Source organism: Branchiostoma lanceolatum, chromosome 7 (assembly GCF_035083965.1).
Source record: "Branchiostoma lanceolatum isolate klBraLanc5 chromosome 7, klBraLanc5.hap2, whole genome shotgun sequence".
NCBI classification, from domain to species: Eukaryota; Metazoa; Chordata; class Leptocardii; order Amphioxiformes; family Branchiostomatidae; genus Branchiostoma; species Branchiostoma lanceolatum.
Genome location: NC_089728.1, coordinates 11,628,641 through 11,645,849, shown reverse-complemented (window position 1 = coordinate 11,645,849; position 17,209 = coordinate 11,628,641). Strand labels below are relative to the sequence as shown.

At 39.0% G+C, this 17,209-nt stretch overlaps 1 protein-coding gene and 1 long non-coding RNA gene across 7 annotated transcripts; one reads left to right on the top strand and one right to left on the bottom strand.

The window, feature by feature from the left end:
• Positions 1-98: 98 nt before the first annotated feature.
• LOC136439289 (DDB1- and CUL4-associated factor 11-like) lies at positions 99-17,005 on the top strand. Of its 6 annotated transcripts, XM_066434629.1 has the most exons (19): positions 99-438; positions 6,634-6,788; positions 8,047-8,078; positions 8,456-8,548; positions 8,713-8,780; positions 9,841-9,941; positions 10,555-10,657; positions 11,035-11,078; positions 11,223-11,277; positions 11,560-11,628; positions 11,778-11,835; positions 12,182-12,367; positions 12,589-12,678; positions 13,090-13,153; positions 13,400-13,515; positions 13,787-13,826; positions 14,200-14,306; positions 14,803-14,878; positions 15,083-15,246. In XM_066434629.1, the coding sequence occupies exons 1-19, from the start codon at positions 227-229 to the stop codon at positions 15,127-15,129; spliced, it is 1,716 nt and encodes a 571-aa protein (XP_066290726.1). In that variant the 5' UTR covers positions 99-226; the 3' UTR covers positions 15,130-15,246. The 6 variants fall into 6 exon arrangements, with proteins under 6 accessions (XP_066290726.1, XP_066290729.1, XP_066290725.1 ...); XM_066434632.1 differs by lacking the exon at positions 14,803-14,878 and having other exon boundaries at positions 100-438; positions 6,679-6,713; positions 15,083-17,005; XM_066434628.1 differs by lacking the exon at positions 14,803-14,878 and having other exon boundaries at positions 100-438; positions 6,679-6,788; positions 15,083-17,005.
• Positions 2,861-3,717, bottom strand: LOC136439298 (uncharacterized). The gene is made up of 2 exons (XR_010756512.1): positions 3,395-3,717; positions 2,861-3,279 (listed from the first exon to the last, which is right to left on the bottom strand). It is a non-coding gene; the product is annotated as an uncharacterized lncRNA (long non-coding RNA).
• Positions 17,006-17,209: the final 204 nt, after the last annotated feature.

Here is a 17,209-nt window from a genome sequence, read left to right as displayed (position 1 = left end):
AATTTTCAGTTGTAGAAGTTTTTATCGTTTGTAGAAATAAAATAATTGGCGATTATCTAAAAGCTGCAAACAAAATGTTTAGTGAGGTCAAGGGTTACCGCGCGAAAGGTCTCTGAACTTTGTCACCCATCTCAGATATCAGTCAGGGACGTCGTTATGAAATAACGACCACACAGAGAGTTATTTTGCCTAGAGGACACATCATTTTCCATGGCTTGGCCGTGGGATGGGCTCTAGATATTCCAGAAATACCAGGAGACCGACACCGATGGAAGAAGATCCCGAGGTTCGCGCTGGGACAAGCAGTGAGACTGGGGAGGTGGCAGACGGGGAGCTAGGGGCTGAGGGGGAGGGGGTTGGCTCAGGGCCGGACTCCGGCGACGACTCAGATTCTGGGGATTTTGATCTGGCACAAGTCCTGGCTTTGCTACTCAGGAGGTCAGTGGGTTCTCTCCTTTGTTTCTAACGACTCCGTGGATCGTTGGGTCACATTCAATTTGTTGTTCCTCAAGGAAATTCTCAAGAAAAATGGAGCAAATATGACGACACGGGAAAGAAAAACAAAGCAGTGGTGGGGTGCAGGTGGTGGTCTGGAATAAAGAACAGAGGGGGTATAGGTACATGTAGCAGGTTGGGAGGTTCATTTCACTACCGCCGTTCCCCTCCCCCGTGTTGTTTTTGTCGGAATAGACCATGACGTTGTGATGTTTCAGATACTTGGCATGTCACGTATGTTGCATATGTTACAAACAAACAGCTCACTACTAACACTTGTGTGTTACATGAAACTTCGATATTTTTTTTCGTGATGTTATTGACAGTTGTTGACCTTAACCAACAAGTTTGCTGTTTACTGACTATTTTATTCAACGATATGGCACAAATTTGCACAGCTGCTGTTACTCGTGTTGACATATCTTAAGACAGACTGACAAAATGTTTATCCTTTGATTTGACCAAAAATACATTCCATCACCATGTCATGTGCCTCTACTCATCTGCACATGGATTCTTCTGTGCATATTCATAAAAGGTTTGGTAACTTTCCACCTAACAATTTACCAGATGCAATACTGGTGTTTGTAGGACATAGCACAGTGCTCGGGCAGTCGTTGATCAGTTGGATATAAGGCGGGAATGGGTCGTCGGTGGTGTTTGGCCGTAGGCAGTGTTTGAGTCGGGAATGGCTGTCCAATTTTCCTGCGAGTCGTGAACTGGGTGTAAACAGGTCGTCGATGCGGCCTTTTCAGACCGAAACACGACCATAGTCATACCAAGTCCACCTTACGACTCAACACCGCTTCAATCCCAACTGAAGAGTTTGAATCAGGTCGTGTTTTTCCCTGACTGAAAATCAACTTTTCCACCACGAGAAACCTACCACGTTGTCTTGACGACGTTACTTGTTGCCAAGACTACCGAAACAAAAAATGGCTGACTCCGGGGCACGCGGGCGCCATGTCAACTCCGGGGAGTGACGGGATGCTGATACACGTCACCATGGTGATGGTTTCCGTGGCTACCGGAATGATTGACAGCTTGGAGAGCGCACCACGTGCTCCGGGGTACGCGGCTCACATGAGTGACGGGATACGGACTCTCGTCACCGAGGTGACAGTTTCCGTGGCTACCGGAATGATTGACATCTGAGGGAACCACGTGCATCGGGGTAGTCGGCAGGCGCGTGTGTCAACGTTAATTTAAAAAAAAAAAGGGTATCTAAAAAAGGGTAAACATGCTTAGTTTACTCAAAAAGATTACATACGTCCTTGGGTTACTACGTTAATCAAATGTTATATTTGCAAGCGCTCAGTAACTCACGATAATTGTTGTTCTTTTTATTTTTCTGTCCTATTCAATGGGCAAAATAAACATCAGGACTAATTTCGATCCAAAATCAACATAACATGGAGGAATCCTGAAACATGCACGGTAAATGATAAGATACAATGATCAGGTACACAACAATAGTATCCATAGCTTGTAACAACGTAAGACACAATATAACATCAATATGTACGTGCAATCACTAACAGCAATACATACAAACAACATGAATAGAATATAAGGTATCAATACATACAACATAAACAACACAACATATACAACATAAACATAAGTGCACAGTGTGATTCGAACCCGCGCCAGATCTGACAAGCATGCTTCGCAAGCGCGACGTCTACCAATCGAGCTACAGGGCATTTCGCGGCACGGACAACTGTTTTTACCCAGTATTCAAGATCGCGGTCCGCCGAGTGCAATCCTATGCGTATTCTCTACATGTTTAACGGCAAATCATCAGATGTAACTAATATTGCACAGCAATTCTAGCTTTCAAATTCTTTTCAATCCTAATTGTAAAGTCTCTTGGAGTTCTGAATTATATAGGCTGTAAATTTCGGGTGAAAAAAAAAAAGTGCTCGGTGGCGTAGTGGCATGAGAGCGGAGTATGTGAATAGCGTGTTGAAAAGGTCGCGGGATCGAATCCGGCAGGTTTGTCGCACGAAGTTTTTTGTTGCCTCGGATATTCATTTATTTCTTTAATCATATATAATTTTTATTTATTTATTTATCTATCGATCTATTTAGTAAATTACCTATTTATTTATTTAAACATATATAATTCGACCTTGTATGAAGTTAAAAATCGAAGAGGGAATAATATTCACTCCGGTGTTTCCACTGTAACCCGCTGAATGAATAAATTAACATTACCTTGTGGATAGTGCCTTCAGAAACAAGTTACAAGAATCCTATTCTTGGAAAGATCTAGAACTCGATGATATAAGGGAGTTGTTGAACGACATATATCTAGTGCCGTTTTCTCTAATTTTCCTCGGCACAGGAAAGAAGCAGTAAGTTAAGAACACCAACGCTTTATTACGTATTTACGTCATACAACAAATATACACAATCGCATACATAGGATGGGAGAGAGTGAGTGAGGGTGTTACACAGGATACCAACAAGTCGGCAAAAATAAAACATTTTCAACCCCGATCCCGCATGCGTCTTACTTAGTTAAGTGTATCCATTAACATTCCTACCGTCTCCGATGAGAGAAACCACCAACGAACTTGACGGAAACCACACACTTCATCAATTGTTCTAAACGAGGTGAGCAACATTGTTTTATATTTGACATAGATTGTCATTTCTTAACATAGACGGCAGACATTTTCTCGGCGTGGCTTTGCTGACGAAGATTTTACGGGCCTTGTCGACTTCTGATGGTGCAGGCTCCTGATACGCGGCAAGTAGACTCGGTCGACACAGGGCCTGCAGGGGAATGGTAAGTCTGGGGTTGGTGCAACAATTACAAAATCAAGTATACACGGATAACTTAGAAATACAGAGGTATCGGCTGAGAAACTATAGAATTGACTTGGCTCACGTCGGCCGCCTTTGCACAAGGACTCCAGGAAGTAAGGTTGCGCCAAGCGATCTGAAGGGACACCACGACTACCTATATATGTAACATGATCATGATACGCACATTGAAAAGCTTTCAAACAGAAACAGAATTAAACGAACGAAATGGAACAAAAGGGAACGAACTAGAACATAACGAAACAAACGAAATTGAACGAAATAAAAGCTAATTGAACGAAATTGAACGAAACAAAACGAAATTGAACGTAATAAAAGCTAATTGAACGAAATTGAACGAGATAAAAGCTAATTGAAAGAGATTGAATGAAATAAAAGCTAATTGAACGAAATTGAACGAAACAAAACGAAATTGAACGAAATAAAAGCTAATTGAACGAAATTGAACGAAACAAAACGAAATTGAACGAAATAAAAGCTAATTGAACGAAACAAAACGAAATTGAACGTAATAAAAGCTAATTGAACGAAATTGAACGAGATAAAAGCTAATTGAACGAAATTGAATGAAATAAAAGCTAATTGAACGAAATTAAACTAAGCGTAACGAAATTGAACGAATCGGAACGAAGTTGAACGGATCTGAACGAAACTGAATGGTAAAATTAATGGCAACATGATGTAACGAAATAGAATATGAAAATTTGATAGTGCGAATTGTGTGCTAAAAGCAACCCAACACCGGCTCAAGTTCAGCCCGACAACAACAGATAATAATTTTTCAAAACCCTCCTAAACAAACGGGAAAACAACCGAAAACAAGAGAGCAACCCAATTAATTTTATTTGTTCACTTGTGAAATGAAAGCTGATACTGCAGATTTTCGTGTAGTAGTTTGAAGTTGTCTGAATTGTGTAGCTCATGCACAGTGTCTTTGAGTATACTTTTAGTATGAAAGGTTGTCTTGAAAATGATTCTGCAAACTTCTGCTGACTTTCTTGATATCTTATTGAAATCTTATGATAGTTTCTGTATATCTTTATAACAGATTTAACGTTAGTTCTGTCCGTCAAATATGATGGACTTTCTTCTGTAATAAGCGGTAAAACTCCGTGAAAGGACTTGAAACACAAGAATGGAAGCGATAAACATATTAGAAATAAATAAATTAAAACGCAAAAAGTTGACATCGTGCCTAGTAAACTGCCTCCAGCATGTTCTTATAGTTGATCTTGAAAAAGAGAACAAGAAAATAGTTGTGGTTTTTTGGTCAAATACAGCAATTATCATGTACAGCGACCTCGTGATGCAAGACGTGTGTATCGTAAGAATGAGTTACGTCACTGGGGTTTTAGTACAGATAAGGAGATTATAAGGACATAAATCAACAATATGTGCACATTTCCATGCGTAACTCGTGTGACTAACCTACTTTTACTTTATTTGGGTAATCAGGATAGAACGCATGTAATGACCTCTAATGACCTCTCCTCTCGAAGTCGACCAGAATACGACTATACACGTCTGATTACCGACCGCGTCGTATTTTGGGCGGAACATCGTCGTGATTACGTCCATGGGATTCAATGATCCAGCCGTGCGGTCGTGTTTTCGTGGCCAGAAAAGTCGTGAAACGGGCGATCGAGATTAACGACTTAGGCCAGACTTAATTACGCTCCAAACCCAACGCATTCCCGCCTGCCCGAGCACTGTGTAGTGAAACAACATGAGCAGCCATTTGATATGTGTTCTGTTGGAAGGTCTCAGGTTTGCGTCTTTTTATTTCATGTCCACATAAGAAATGTGTTTGTGGTATTAAGAATTCAGCAATCTTACCTTAATGTTAAACTAACATGGAGGGACATTTTGCATACATGTGTTCTGGATTTCAGAGATGGTACTTCAAACTCATGAGAATGTTCCCACCAATGTATTCATGTTAGTTTGCATTACATTATCACATTGTATTAAGTTACATGTTCCCCATATTATGTGATAATGAAAAACAGAAAATATTATCACATAATATGGTGAACATTGTAGCTTTATCACTATGATTCTCCTTCTTTTTCCAAACATTTTTCAAGTCAGTTTCATTTCATTTCACTAGCTAGTGCCCCTGACTGCCTCAGCATCAATTTTCTGAAGTTGCCTCAAACATCAGTGTTCTCACCAGAATTTTTTCACAGCATATAGCGGTCAGGTACAGAAGGCCAACTTTACCCAGCCTAAGTCACGCGTGGAGTGCCGGAGACATGATCAGAGTAGGGAGTCTGGCATGTTCCCCCAGAAAATTTTTAAATTCATAACCCATTGAGACACTATTTCCTGCATTTTGAGGGATAAATTTTGTGAAGTCAAGCTTTTCCTCTGTCACAGCCTCGAGCTCATTCTAAAGCCAAATATGAACTTTTTATAAGATTTATGAAGGGTCACAATGTTCTTCCCAGAAAGAAACACCTCTATGCTGGTTGAAACACAGCATAGGGGTCCAGTTCACAGGTGGCGAGAACACTGTGACTGAACATCATTTCTTCATTTTCATTTACTTAGCTTGCAGAGCTCAGAATAAAAGAAAATGGGAAATTTGCCTCCATAGGTTTTGAATGCACAAGTTATGTGGTGACTCTTCCAATCCTGGAAATATATTTACACATTTAAAAACTGGTGTTCAACCATAGATCTATTTCATTTCAGCATCATATATGCATGGCTCAAACATGCATTGATGAAGTTTATGATTTGATGTATGAGGGTCTTTTTTTCAAAATTGCTTACTGCGGTCAAAGACTTTGTGCACTTAGGTATTCATGTGTGACAATAGTACTCCAAGCGTAAAGCTCCTGTTTACATATCCATATACCCATATGATCATCATAGGAAACGATGGACTACCAAAACTGGTACCGGTACATACTCTCATTAGCAGTAGAGCTGTCTCATCTATGTAGTTTATTTGCCTTCTTCCATTGATGTGACCACGTTGTGGTTGATCCGCCAATAGGTAACTAAACAAAAGGATTTGTTGTATTGTCATTGCAGTTTCCTAGCAGTGAGAAAACTGCTATGTCATGAAGCAGGGCTGTAGAAATGGTGTTTGGTATTTGCATGTAGTTGCACTTAGTGCATTGATTGTGAAAATACATGTAGATGAATATTGTATGTGCAACTGAACTCTCTGAAGATATGTTTATTGTATATCCCCTGATACAGATAAAAACAATGTTGCTATATCTATCTTTCTCTGTCAGGAAGGTACACGAAGTGTTATGTGAGAAAAACTTGCCACACATTCCCCTCCAGGTGCAAGTGGTGTAACTGTCTAGCACGTTGTCGTTGTGTTTCCAGTGGGCAGGTGCGACTTATCCAGACGCGAGGTTCAGGTATAGCTCTCCTTCGCTCTTCCGACAGTGACGAAGACGACCCCACCTCGCATTCTGAGGCATGCTGCCCCGAAGGTAGAAAAGGAATCCTCGGTTTGCCTGTTTGAGTTTCCTTACTTCTGTTGCTTTTCTTCCTCTTTCCTTGAACTTCTTTTCTCTTTATCCTTTTTTGGTTGGGAAACTTCAAGAAGTGTGCACTCCAGAAAGCTATGCTTTAACACGTTTACATAGAAAGTTGTAATATTGACATTTTAAGATTATGTTGTTGTTTTGGCAAATTCTGCAATAGTTTCACTGTCACTGTAGGATCTTCCTGTGTGCTGTGTAACTATGTGACACTGTATGTATTTTTAAAGATGTCAAGGACAAAATTCAACACTCCCAAGGCTGGGGAGAAAATTAATTGTTTTACAACTAAATTTAAACATGTTATGTTTTTGGAATGCCCATTAATGAATACATCCTGTAGTGTAAAATTGTTGTCTCAAAGACAGCCTAGAAACCCTGTGGGGTCGTCTTGGGTCACCCACAAGTTTTGATGATATTTTCCTTCACAGATTGTAACAAAGGACACTTCACCTTCATCTTGAACTGAGGCATTACAGGGCTATGAACTCATTTGTTCTGCTCACTGAACATTACGTGCTCTTCTGCACGGATGAATCATGGCGTTAATGTGTTAAGTGCTCAGGAGAAAATCCAGTTCATGACAGTGCAGTGTTCTCGATAAATGTGTAACATGTAGCAAGAAACATTTTTGGTTAACAAAGTTGTTTTTTTTACACAACCAAAGAGTTTGTCACGTTCCTCAGGGTCACGAAAATGTTGGCAGGATTCACCAACCTGATAAAACTATTCATAGAAGAAACTCACTTGTTTTACTTATTGCAGTTGTAAAGGATTTAGAACAGCTCTAAATTATAGTGGATCTTTTTACTTTGAATTCAATATTTCATGAAAATACTTAGGATCTAGTTATCAAAAATGCAAAATTAATAGATTTTTTAGCTTAAGCTTCAATTCAGCCCAGGCAACAGAAATAATGACCTCAGTGCTAAGAAGAAGCACTAAAGTGTCCTTTAATAGATAGAAATATTGCCACTACTGATTGTATTGCATTTATAATATTGATTTTCTTGATCAACATGTAATTGTGTCAACTGTAATACTGATGTAAATCTCAAGTTAGTTGTACAATGATTATCTATCACATATTATGATATATTGCTAGGTATGATTGCTCCCAATGTGAATATCAACTCCATCTCACATTGATTTTTCATTATAACGTTAACTGTGGCATGTCATTTCTCTGTCTCATTTTCCCATGTAGGTGACAGCCAGCCTGATACAAAGACATTAGATGTAAGTTGAAATCGCAGCACTATTATGTTAAGTACTGGTATTGCAGAAAAGTGTCACAGAATGACAGTCATGTCATTTAATGGACAGTATTGTTGGAAGTCGAAACATTTCATTGTATGATCATTTTCAGATCCTAAAGGTACGTAATATCGATAAGGGCCTCTGTAGCGGGAGCAAGAGACAATAAAATGGCCCAAGTCAATCAAGCAAGTCAACTGGCAGGTTGAGAATTCTTCTTAGAGAATACTTACTATATAACCATATACATGTAGTACTTATTGGCAAATCAATTGTATGTTTTAACCAATCCTAATGCCCATTTGTGAAATCCAGCAAAGTCATTGGTGGATTGACAATTACATTTTGTGGCCTTGCAGGACAGTGACTTCAAACAGGAGGTGTTGTTAGCAACAGCGAGGGCACAGACCTTCAGCCAGCCACAAGCATGTATCACTCGAATGCTGAAACAGGTGGGTCATGTTGGGCACCTCATACTGGAAATCACACCTGCCATCCGGGAGCAAGTTTACATAACACATACAAAATGTTGTAGCAGTGTTTTGTGATGTGGACTTAGGGTTTATTTTCACATGGCTTCTGGTTTTGACATCTCGTGTTTTCCATTGTTTCCCAGAGAGAAGTTGGTCTTCCCAAGAGGTGTGATGGCTTCACCAGTGGACAGTGTTCATGGATTGGGTCCAGGTACTGTGGGAGTAATTAGCAGAAAACTGATGAGGGCATACCTTAATTAAGTTTCAATTGAAGCCAATCCATGCCACTATAGCCTCTCTTGCTCTTTGTCCTGAGGCCTTATTGAATAGGCTGTATTTTTCTTTCTTTTTATCAATGCCTATCTGCAGTTATTATAAAGTAGTAAACAACAACATCAAATAACAACTATGTTATTTGCAAAATATAAGTCCTTACTTCATCCAAAGCTCCTGATGTTCTGAGTGACCCTCTGAGAGTAGGTTGAATCTATCCATACAGCTTTGCTTTTTTTTTACAGTTTGAACTTCTGAATGAAATGTGTCTGTTTGCAATTTGATTTGATTCTTTTATAATGTAGCAGCAGCACATTAAGAGTGCATGGCTGAGTGAGTAAGTGAGTGATATTATGTGTGGTATTCAGTTCTCCATTACTCCTAAGTACTTTGTCAACAGACATGAATTGTTGATGATATTAACAGTATTGCCTCTTCCTGTTCCTCTTCCCTAGTTACTTACCCAACTTCATGACGACAGTTGCCAAGTACTGGCACAAGGCCTTCTGTGGGCAGTACTCACACAATGGCTCTGTCTTCCTCTCCGCATGTCAAGGTGGTAAAACATAAACAGGAACTTTTACTGTCTGTATTCTTACCATTGCAGAGGGCTTCGAAAGGGGACCTAGTAAAGGTCTTCAGTTTTAAGCTGTTTTGTGAGCAGGTTGTTTTCTTGAGGCTATTCAGTTGTCTTTGTTCTCAGTCTAAGAAAAATATTATTCTTTTATTAGTCTCCATTGTTTGGATGAAAGGCTATCTATAGAAAATCTTGATATGAGATAAAAATGTGGTTGTCTTGCCAGTTTGTTTGTTTGTTAAAACACTGACACCAAGGAATGTTGGTATCTAAAATGAAAACAGAATGCAGCCCATAATTCAAATCAACAGTTTGATTGCCCACTGCAAAATGGTAGGAATGTATGCAGTAGAAATGTGTCTCATGTTTAAGTCTTACTTTAGTTTAATTTGTTTTCCTTTATTTGTTGTTTTTGGAACAGTTTTGTGCCCAACTCCATGCAGACCATGGCTCAGTACAGACACAAGGCATTCTGTGGACAGTACTCACTGGACGGTTCAGTCTTCCTTTCTGCTTGCCAAGGTATATTTATTTGGTTTCAGTTTATTTCACCGTGTTTCTTTTTTCTGTAGATGTGTCTTTTGTTCCATGATTTTGTGGGTGTCATTTACTTATTTACAGAATTGTTAGAAATGTAGAAAATGTCTTCAACAATTTTAGAATCAGCATTTAGTCATCATAGCAACTAGTTGTACTTGTTGCCATAGCTTTGACTCAGATGTCATTTCTAATTGTTTGAATCTCTGTAACAGAGTTAAGTGGCCGTAATGTCAGTAATAGATACGTATTGCACAACAACCTGTTTTCTATCATAAGATTGCCAAAGGGTATTATTTCACCTCCTTCATTCAAGCTAGTTCGTTAACACATGTATGAAGATACATATCTTCTTGTAAAGCAATGTATCTGTTTGTTCTTATTTGAAGTATTTATAATGCATCATTTATCTGAGTAGATCTGCTTGGAGAGCAGATCATAGTGAGGCTGACAACTTACAGGCCGTTGGCCTGAAGGCGTCAGGGTGAGAAGAAGATCTGCTTCATAACCTGCTATCCAAATCTGGAGGTGAAGCTTTGAGAACCTACCATATATGGATTGTTGCTCATTGATTATTCTTTGACCTCACTTGTTACAGATCAGAATATCAGGTTATACAATGTAGCCAATGGGAAGTTCCAGGAGTTCCGCACAATACGGGCGAGGGACGTGGGCTGGAGCGTCCTGGACACAGCCTTCAGGTAATCAGTACTACAGCAAAGTGTCTGAGATGAGGCACCTTTTTAAACTGTACTCGAAACTTTACAAAATGGACAGTTAAGTTCTCCATCAGAGATGTTTTGTTAAGGTTTAACTATTATCTAAGACCATACCTTGAACGTAGGGCTGCAATGCATCGTTATGATATGTAGTATACTATAGGGTGTTAGTAAAAGTCCATACAACAAAATGTAGTATTGACTACTTTTCACCATCAACTTGATATGAGATTTTGAGAAAAAAATCACTGCTGGTAATAGAAGTAAGTCTATGATACATGCACTGATGAAACCACATCAAGAGATCTTGGGATACTATGAAGGGAAAAGAATCACAACTTTGTGTATTTTTGTTACAGTCCTGATGGCTGCTACCTGATCTACTCTAGCTGGTCTGATGCCAGTAAGTACTATTGAATGACAATTATAGTAAGAAGATTAATCAACTACTAGTTTTCTCTTGATATGACATTTAAAGTTTATAGTTTTAGTAGGTGTATTTTCTAATTTTGCTGAATGATGACAGACTTGTTTCCCCCCTTTCCAGTCCACCTATGCAACATCTATGGAGACTATGAGACTCACATAGCACTGGACTTGAAGTAGGTCCTTTGTTGACTAATGTTTAGAACTTAAAAAATGCACAGGGCTAATTATATAAAAGGTTTAATGTCCTGGTGACAGCAACATAAAAAACATGCATGTTTTTTACAACTAATGAATTTGAGCATCCAAGACAGTAACAGGAGAAAAGAAATGTGACATAAATGTTAGTATTGATTTGTAACAGTCATTAGTTGTTTTGAACTTCTATATTCTCTTCTCAAGATAAATTCCAATGACATTATTACTAAGATATTTGTCTTGCCATCCTTGATTTGCAGTCCCAGTGAGCGGCGGTTCTGTATCTTCTCCCTAACGTTCTCCAGTGACAATAAGGAAGTACTCGGGGGGTGAGTAGGCTGTCTGTCTTCTGCACATTTACCTGAATTTTTAACAAAAATTTGGTAAGATATTATAATCATAACTTCCATTTTTGCGAGATTTCTCTATTGGTTCATATCACCAATCTGATAGAAGTTACTTTTTCTACTTAATACAGGGCCAATGATGGATGTTTGTACATCTATGACAGAGAAAGGAATGAGCGGACATTACGGGTAAGCACATGTTGGGCTCAAGATAGCCAATTTTTTTTAGTACAGAGACTAATAATTATAGTTTTGGTACAAGGTAAAGCCATATTTTTTTTCTATCATGCAGAAATGTTTTCATGCAGAAATGTTTTTATCCTTTTGAACACCATCATCATTGTTATCATTGTTAAGGCACACAAGTCTGAAAAACAGAAAATGTAAGTCTAGAAGTAAATTGTCAGCCCGTAAATTGTCAGCCCATAAGTCAGCTTGCTGGCACCATTGCTGGTGAGTCATGAGTACGTATCACATGTGAATGTGGGACGGAACTGATGCTCATTAATAACTAAACTGTCTGTGCCCCTGCTAGATTGAGAGCCATGAGGATGATGTCAATGCCGTAGCGTACGCTGACGACAGCTCACAGATCCTGTACTCTGGGGGCGACGACGGGCTGTGTCGTGTGTGGGACAGGAGAATGTTGAGTGAGAATAACCCTAACGCCGTGGGGACGCTGGCGGGGCACTCGGACGGGATCACGTTTATTGACTCCAAGGTGAGGAACAGTTGTGATGCTGTCTCTTCTCTTTCTGTCACCAGCAGGTGTAGATATGTTACCACAAATGCTTCGGAACAGTTGTTACATCATGTACATTATGTCTATAGTTAAACCATGTTTTTGTTGTCCAGACATGTGGTGTTTATAAAGATAAAGTTCAGACATACTGGTATAATCATGTATGAGGAGCCCTTGTGAATAACTCCTTCCTGCCCTAGGCGGATGCTCGACATCTGATCTCCAACTCCAAGGACCAGACCATCAAACTGTGGGACGTCAGGAAGTTCTCCCCTCCAGCGGGGTTAGAGGTGGGTAGATTTACTATCTTGTCCCTGGGGTAGAAACTGGCCCTCCTTCGTTAGAGTGTACTTACTGCCAGGTGGGAACCTTTTTTTAAAAAAAAGGTCCATGAAGACATTTTGTACAGGATTTAGCAATTTCCTCATCTGATTCGCAAGTGTGTTACAATAGCAACCAAGTCAATTTAGAAGGCTAGTGTAGCTAAGATACTAGACATCTAAGAATTAAAAATGACTTTACATATTAGTAGATTTTAAAAGAGAATTTAACTCTTAAGTGACTTTGGGGTTGCTAAAAGATTACCTGTTTTACTTTTGCGACAAGTGGGAGAAAATGTGAGTGAACAGAACCCGACACATATCTCTGTGTCTTGTGCCCCTCTCAGTGGTTTCATTCAGTCTGATTTGTTTACATTGCAGGCTTCTAGAAGAGCTGTGGCTAATCAGAACTGGGACTACAGGTGGCAACCTGTGCCCAAAAGAGGTAGGTACAACTTACTGTTCAGCTGCGCCTCCTGGTGAAATTGTCGAGAACTGCATGTAAATCTACTAACATCTATAAATCTTACTGAGTTATTGTAACATTTGAATGTTGTGTGTCTGTAAAACTGCCTTCCTGTCATTGTTTGGTTCACTCAACCAGAAATATAGAGGGACAGGGAAAAGATATGTTTCACAATTTTGACTGCATGTTTTACATGTTTACAAACTTTGTTTTTACCCAATTCAGTTCGATCAAGCAGTGCCAGGCTGGCCGGTGACACGTCTCTGATGACCTACAGGGGACATGGTGTCCTCCACACCTTGGTCAGGTGTCGCTTCTCACCTGTACACACCACAGGACAGGTGGGCATGGCACTTGATCAGAGGACTATTCATCAGAGTGTTTCATTGGGAATTACAGTAACTGTAAATGTAATATATGCATGTTATGTGTGGTATATGCCAAGTGGCAGAACCCTACTTTGGCAAACAAGCTTAATTAATACATTATATGATGATACATGTACATCAAAGAACAGGTATCAATCTCTCTCTATATAATATAAGTATAAATCATGCTCAGTTTGTCAGTCACAGTGTTTTCATGTCTATGTATTTTGTATTTTTGTTGCAGAGGTTCATCTACAGTGGCTGCTCAACAGGGAGTGTTGTTGGTTAGTATTTCAGTCATCTCATTTTGTACAGATTGTGTTACCACAATCAGGATTGCTGATAGAATGAATTACTCAGCACAATTCTCCTTTTAAAATGTTGACAGATATCGATAGTTCAAATATTGTAATAATGAAATATTTTTTTCATTTTTTTCGCAAGGTTGGTAATAGTACTAGTATCTACAATGTATGTCTCCCGAGAAAAATTCCAAACAAATTTTTTCTGATAGTTTTTAGATACTGTGCTAACCAAACATTTAAGGTTAGTTCAGCACTTAAAGATGTCTAATTCCCAAGGGTTAATTCTATATAGAGGAAGAGAACATTATTTTAAGACTTCTTTACAGAAATGGTTCCCATTATTTTGTTTCAGTATATGACGTCCTGACTGGGAAGATAGTGGAGAAGCTGAGGGGACATAAGGCCTGTGTGAGGGACGTGTCCTGGCATCCGTACGAGCCCAAAATCATGAGCACGGGGGTGAGTATGCTGTAGTTCTTACATCTCTGTTTAGACAAACAATAAGAATCACATCTACATGTACATCTATTATGTATTTTAGCTCCAATTTATGAAGAGCTTTAATGTCATAGTCACAAGTTTTGATAAAAGAGTAAAAAAGTGATGTCTTAAAATCCTCAATGGACTTGTTATGCCTTAAGAGATAACAGGGTTGATTTTTGGACGACCAAATGTAAGTAACTGAAAGATAACATGTTTTTTACATTTTAAGACTAATATGTCAGCTTGGAGGCACATGAGCATAACAAAGTTTCAGCTCGAGTTGGCAACATTTTTGCATCAGGCTTAATGTAAGGAATTATGATTTGGAAAACAAACCCACAGCACGAGACATTGATGAAGGGTAGATTAAGGAAAATTGCCCCTTATGGCAAATGTGCTTTATGTTTGCGTGTACTTCTGCTGTTGTATGGCCATGGTAGTGTATTTGATGTTGTTTGTTTCACCTGCACAGTGGGATGGTATAGTTGGGCTGTGGGAAAGGAGATCTGACGATTATCAAGACTCTGATTGTGACTCCGATGTCTTCGGTAAAGACCTATCAAAATGTCTAGTCATCTTGTCCCAACTCCTCCTTAGTTTCACCAGAAAGTGTTCTAAAGATGTCTTTTCATTGGAGAAGTTTTAACTGGTTCTTATTGTTGTGGATGTGTGATTTTGACTTCAGACGGTTGTAAATGTTTGTTGTGTCCATGTAGTTGATGCGTACATGTATGTGCTGTGTGTTCCCACAGTGGGATGGTGTACTCGGGCTCTGGGAGTGGAGACGCAGGATCCATGATCCGCTGGACGACTCCGATTCTGACGAGCTGTGGGAAGATGAGGAGGAGGACAGGAAGAGGAGGAAGAGGTCGACGCGGAAGGACGGCAAACGTCACGCCTTGTCGAACCTGCCATCCGGCATCATGGGGGAGGTTGTGTAGTGATGTGGGGACTTTGTGGTTTTTCTTTTTCCCCCATTTCCCCTGGATTATACAAACTAGCACCTGAGTCTATGAGACTGCACTCATTTTTAGTGTGTCTCTCTCCCTCTCTAAGGGTGAATTTTTAGAGAAACTTCTGGTAGAATTTCTCAAGCCTTCTTTTGACTCAAGAGTTCAAATGATGATGAAGATTACAATCACCACCGTTTCCTCAGTTAGGAGGTTGTTCTATATAATATGTATACATGGTATTATGATTTAATGTATATCAACGATGTACATGTAGTGTCTTCTATGAATGTATAGCAGTGTCTTCCCTGTAAAAACACAACACATGTAGCTCAGGTGTGTACAGGATTCAACTATGCAAGTAACATGTCTACATGAATTTGTGTTTGACGTTGACTTTCTTTTTAAGTTATATCCTTCACATTTTGAAATGCACTGTTAAGAATTACATGACTACCATTGCAGTTAAAGAAATATCTTCATGTACATTGTGTGATTGAAACAGATTCTATGTGTTATTTTCTTGCAAAGGTAGTGTAAAGACACTGCATAGACTTCAGGAGGACTTTGTGAATAAGGGTTTTAACATACTACATTCTAGTGTTGATAAATCTAAATGTTTACAAAGATTAATCAAGGAATGAAAATATGGTCCTTCCTTTATGAGTATTTTTCGACTTTGTTTAGCTACAAATTCTATAGAAACAGACTCAGTCTGTACCATCAGTTCTAAACTTTTGGATTTTGATAAAGCATGCCTTAAGTTAATAGTTCTGACAGGCAAAAACAGACATGGAGAAAGAAGTATGTACAATTTTGGTACAGTACCTTAGGTAACGGAGGTAAGACAAGTATACAAAGTGTAGTGTGATATTTGAAGTGAGAGAGGCTTCAGTGCATCAATGGATGTAAAGCTGAGGGCAACATTAGGTAATAGGTGGACAATTGTGTGAGGGTCTGTATGGTAATAATGTAAGAGTTGGCATGAGAAACAGTACTGTGATGTACTAAGTGAGTGTACAGGGAATTTGGTGTAAAGGAAGTAGAAAACAGGTTATCTCTCTATTGTGCACCTGACTCTAAAGAATCATGACTAACCAGCATTAAGTTACATCAAGGAATGTCCTTGGTTACATGTACTTGTAATTTTCTCAATTGTGAAAATGGCTGTTTTCAATATATAATCTATTATCCAAGATGCAGGATCAGACAGTAGTGAACCACAGTTTGCCTTATTTTGCAGGATTTTTTCCCGTGTTTCAATACTTGAAGAGATTACTATAGTGTGACAAATATTGGAAAGCAAGTTATTCTCTATGGAATGGATTTCCGTCCCTTAATTTTGATATACTTCATGAGGTTGTAACTTCAGCTTGAAAGAATTAGGAATCATGATAAAGAGACTGGAATAAAAACCTCTAGTTGTAGGATTGTGAAGCTTCCATGTAGGCGGGTTTTGATATGGCAAGAATTATAATCACACAGGAATGTATTGTTGGGGCAGTGAATCAAACTGCATGTAGAGTCGACTGATGATAGTAATTTGTCTCTATTGTGTGATTCTTGATGAAAACTGTAAATAGCTTTGAATGTACATATTGCTGTATGTTACTCTGTACATCTCAGACTTTGTACTCCATAAGGACATGCATTGTACTGTAACTTGTACAGTTCTCGTTATGACTGCACAACTGACCATTGTATGAATAAAAGAAACAAATTCAAGTGTTCCAGTCCTAATGTCCTTACTCATAATGTGGTGTACTGAACTTCCTTGGCTTACTACATGAATTAATGAAATTGTTTCATTGGCATGTTATATGTCCAAAGGTGATTATAAAATCAACTAGAAATTGACCTGCAGTTTACTTGTCGTTAGTCTTATAAGTTGTTACCATCATTTGGCACTTTTTACATATAGTATCATGC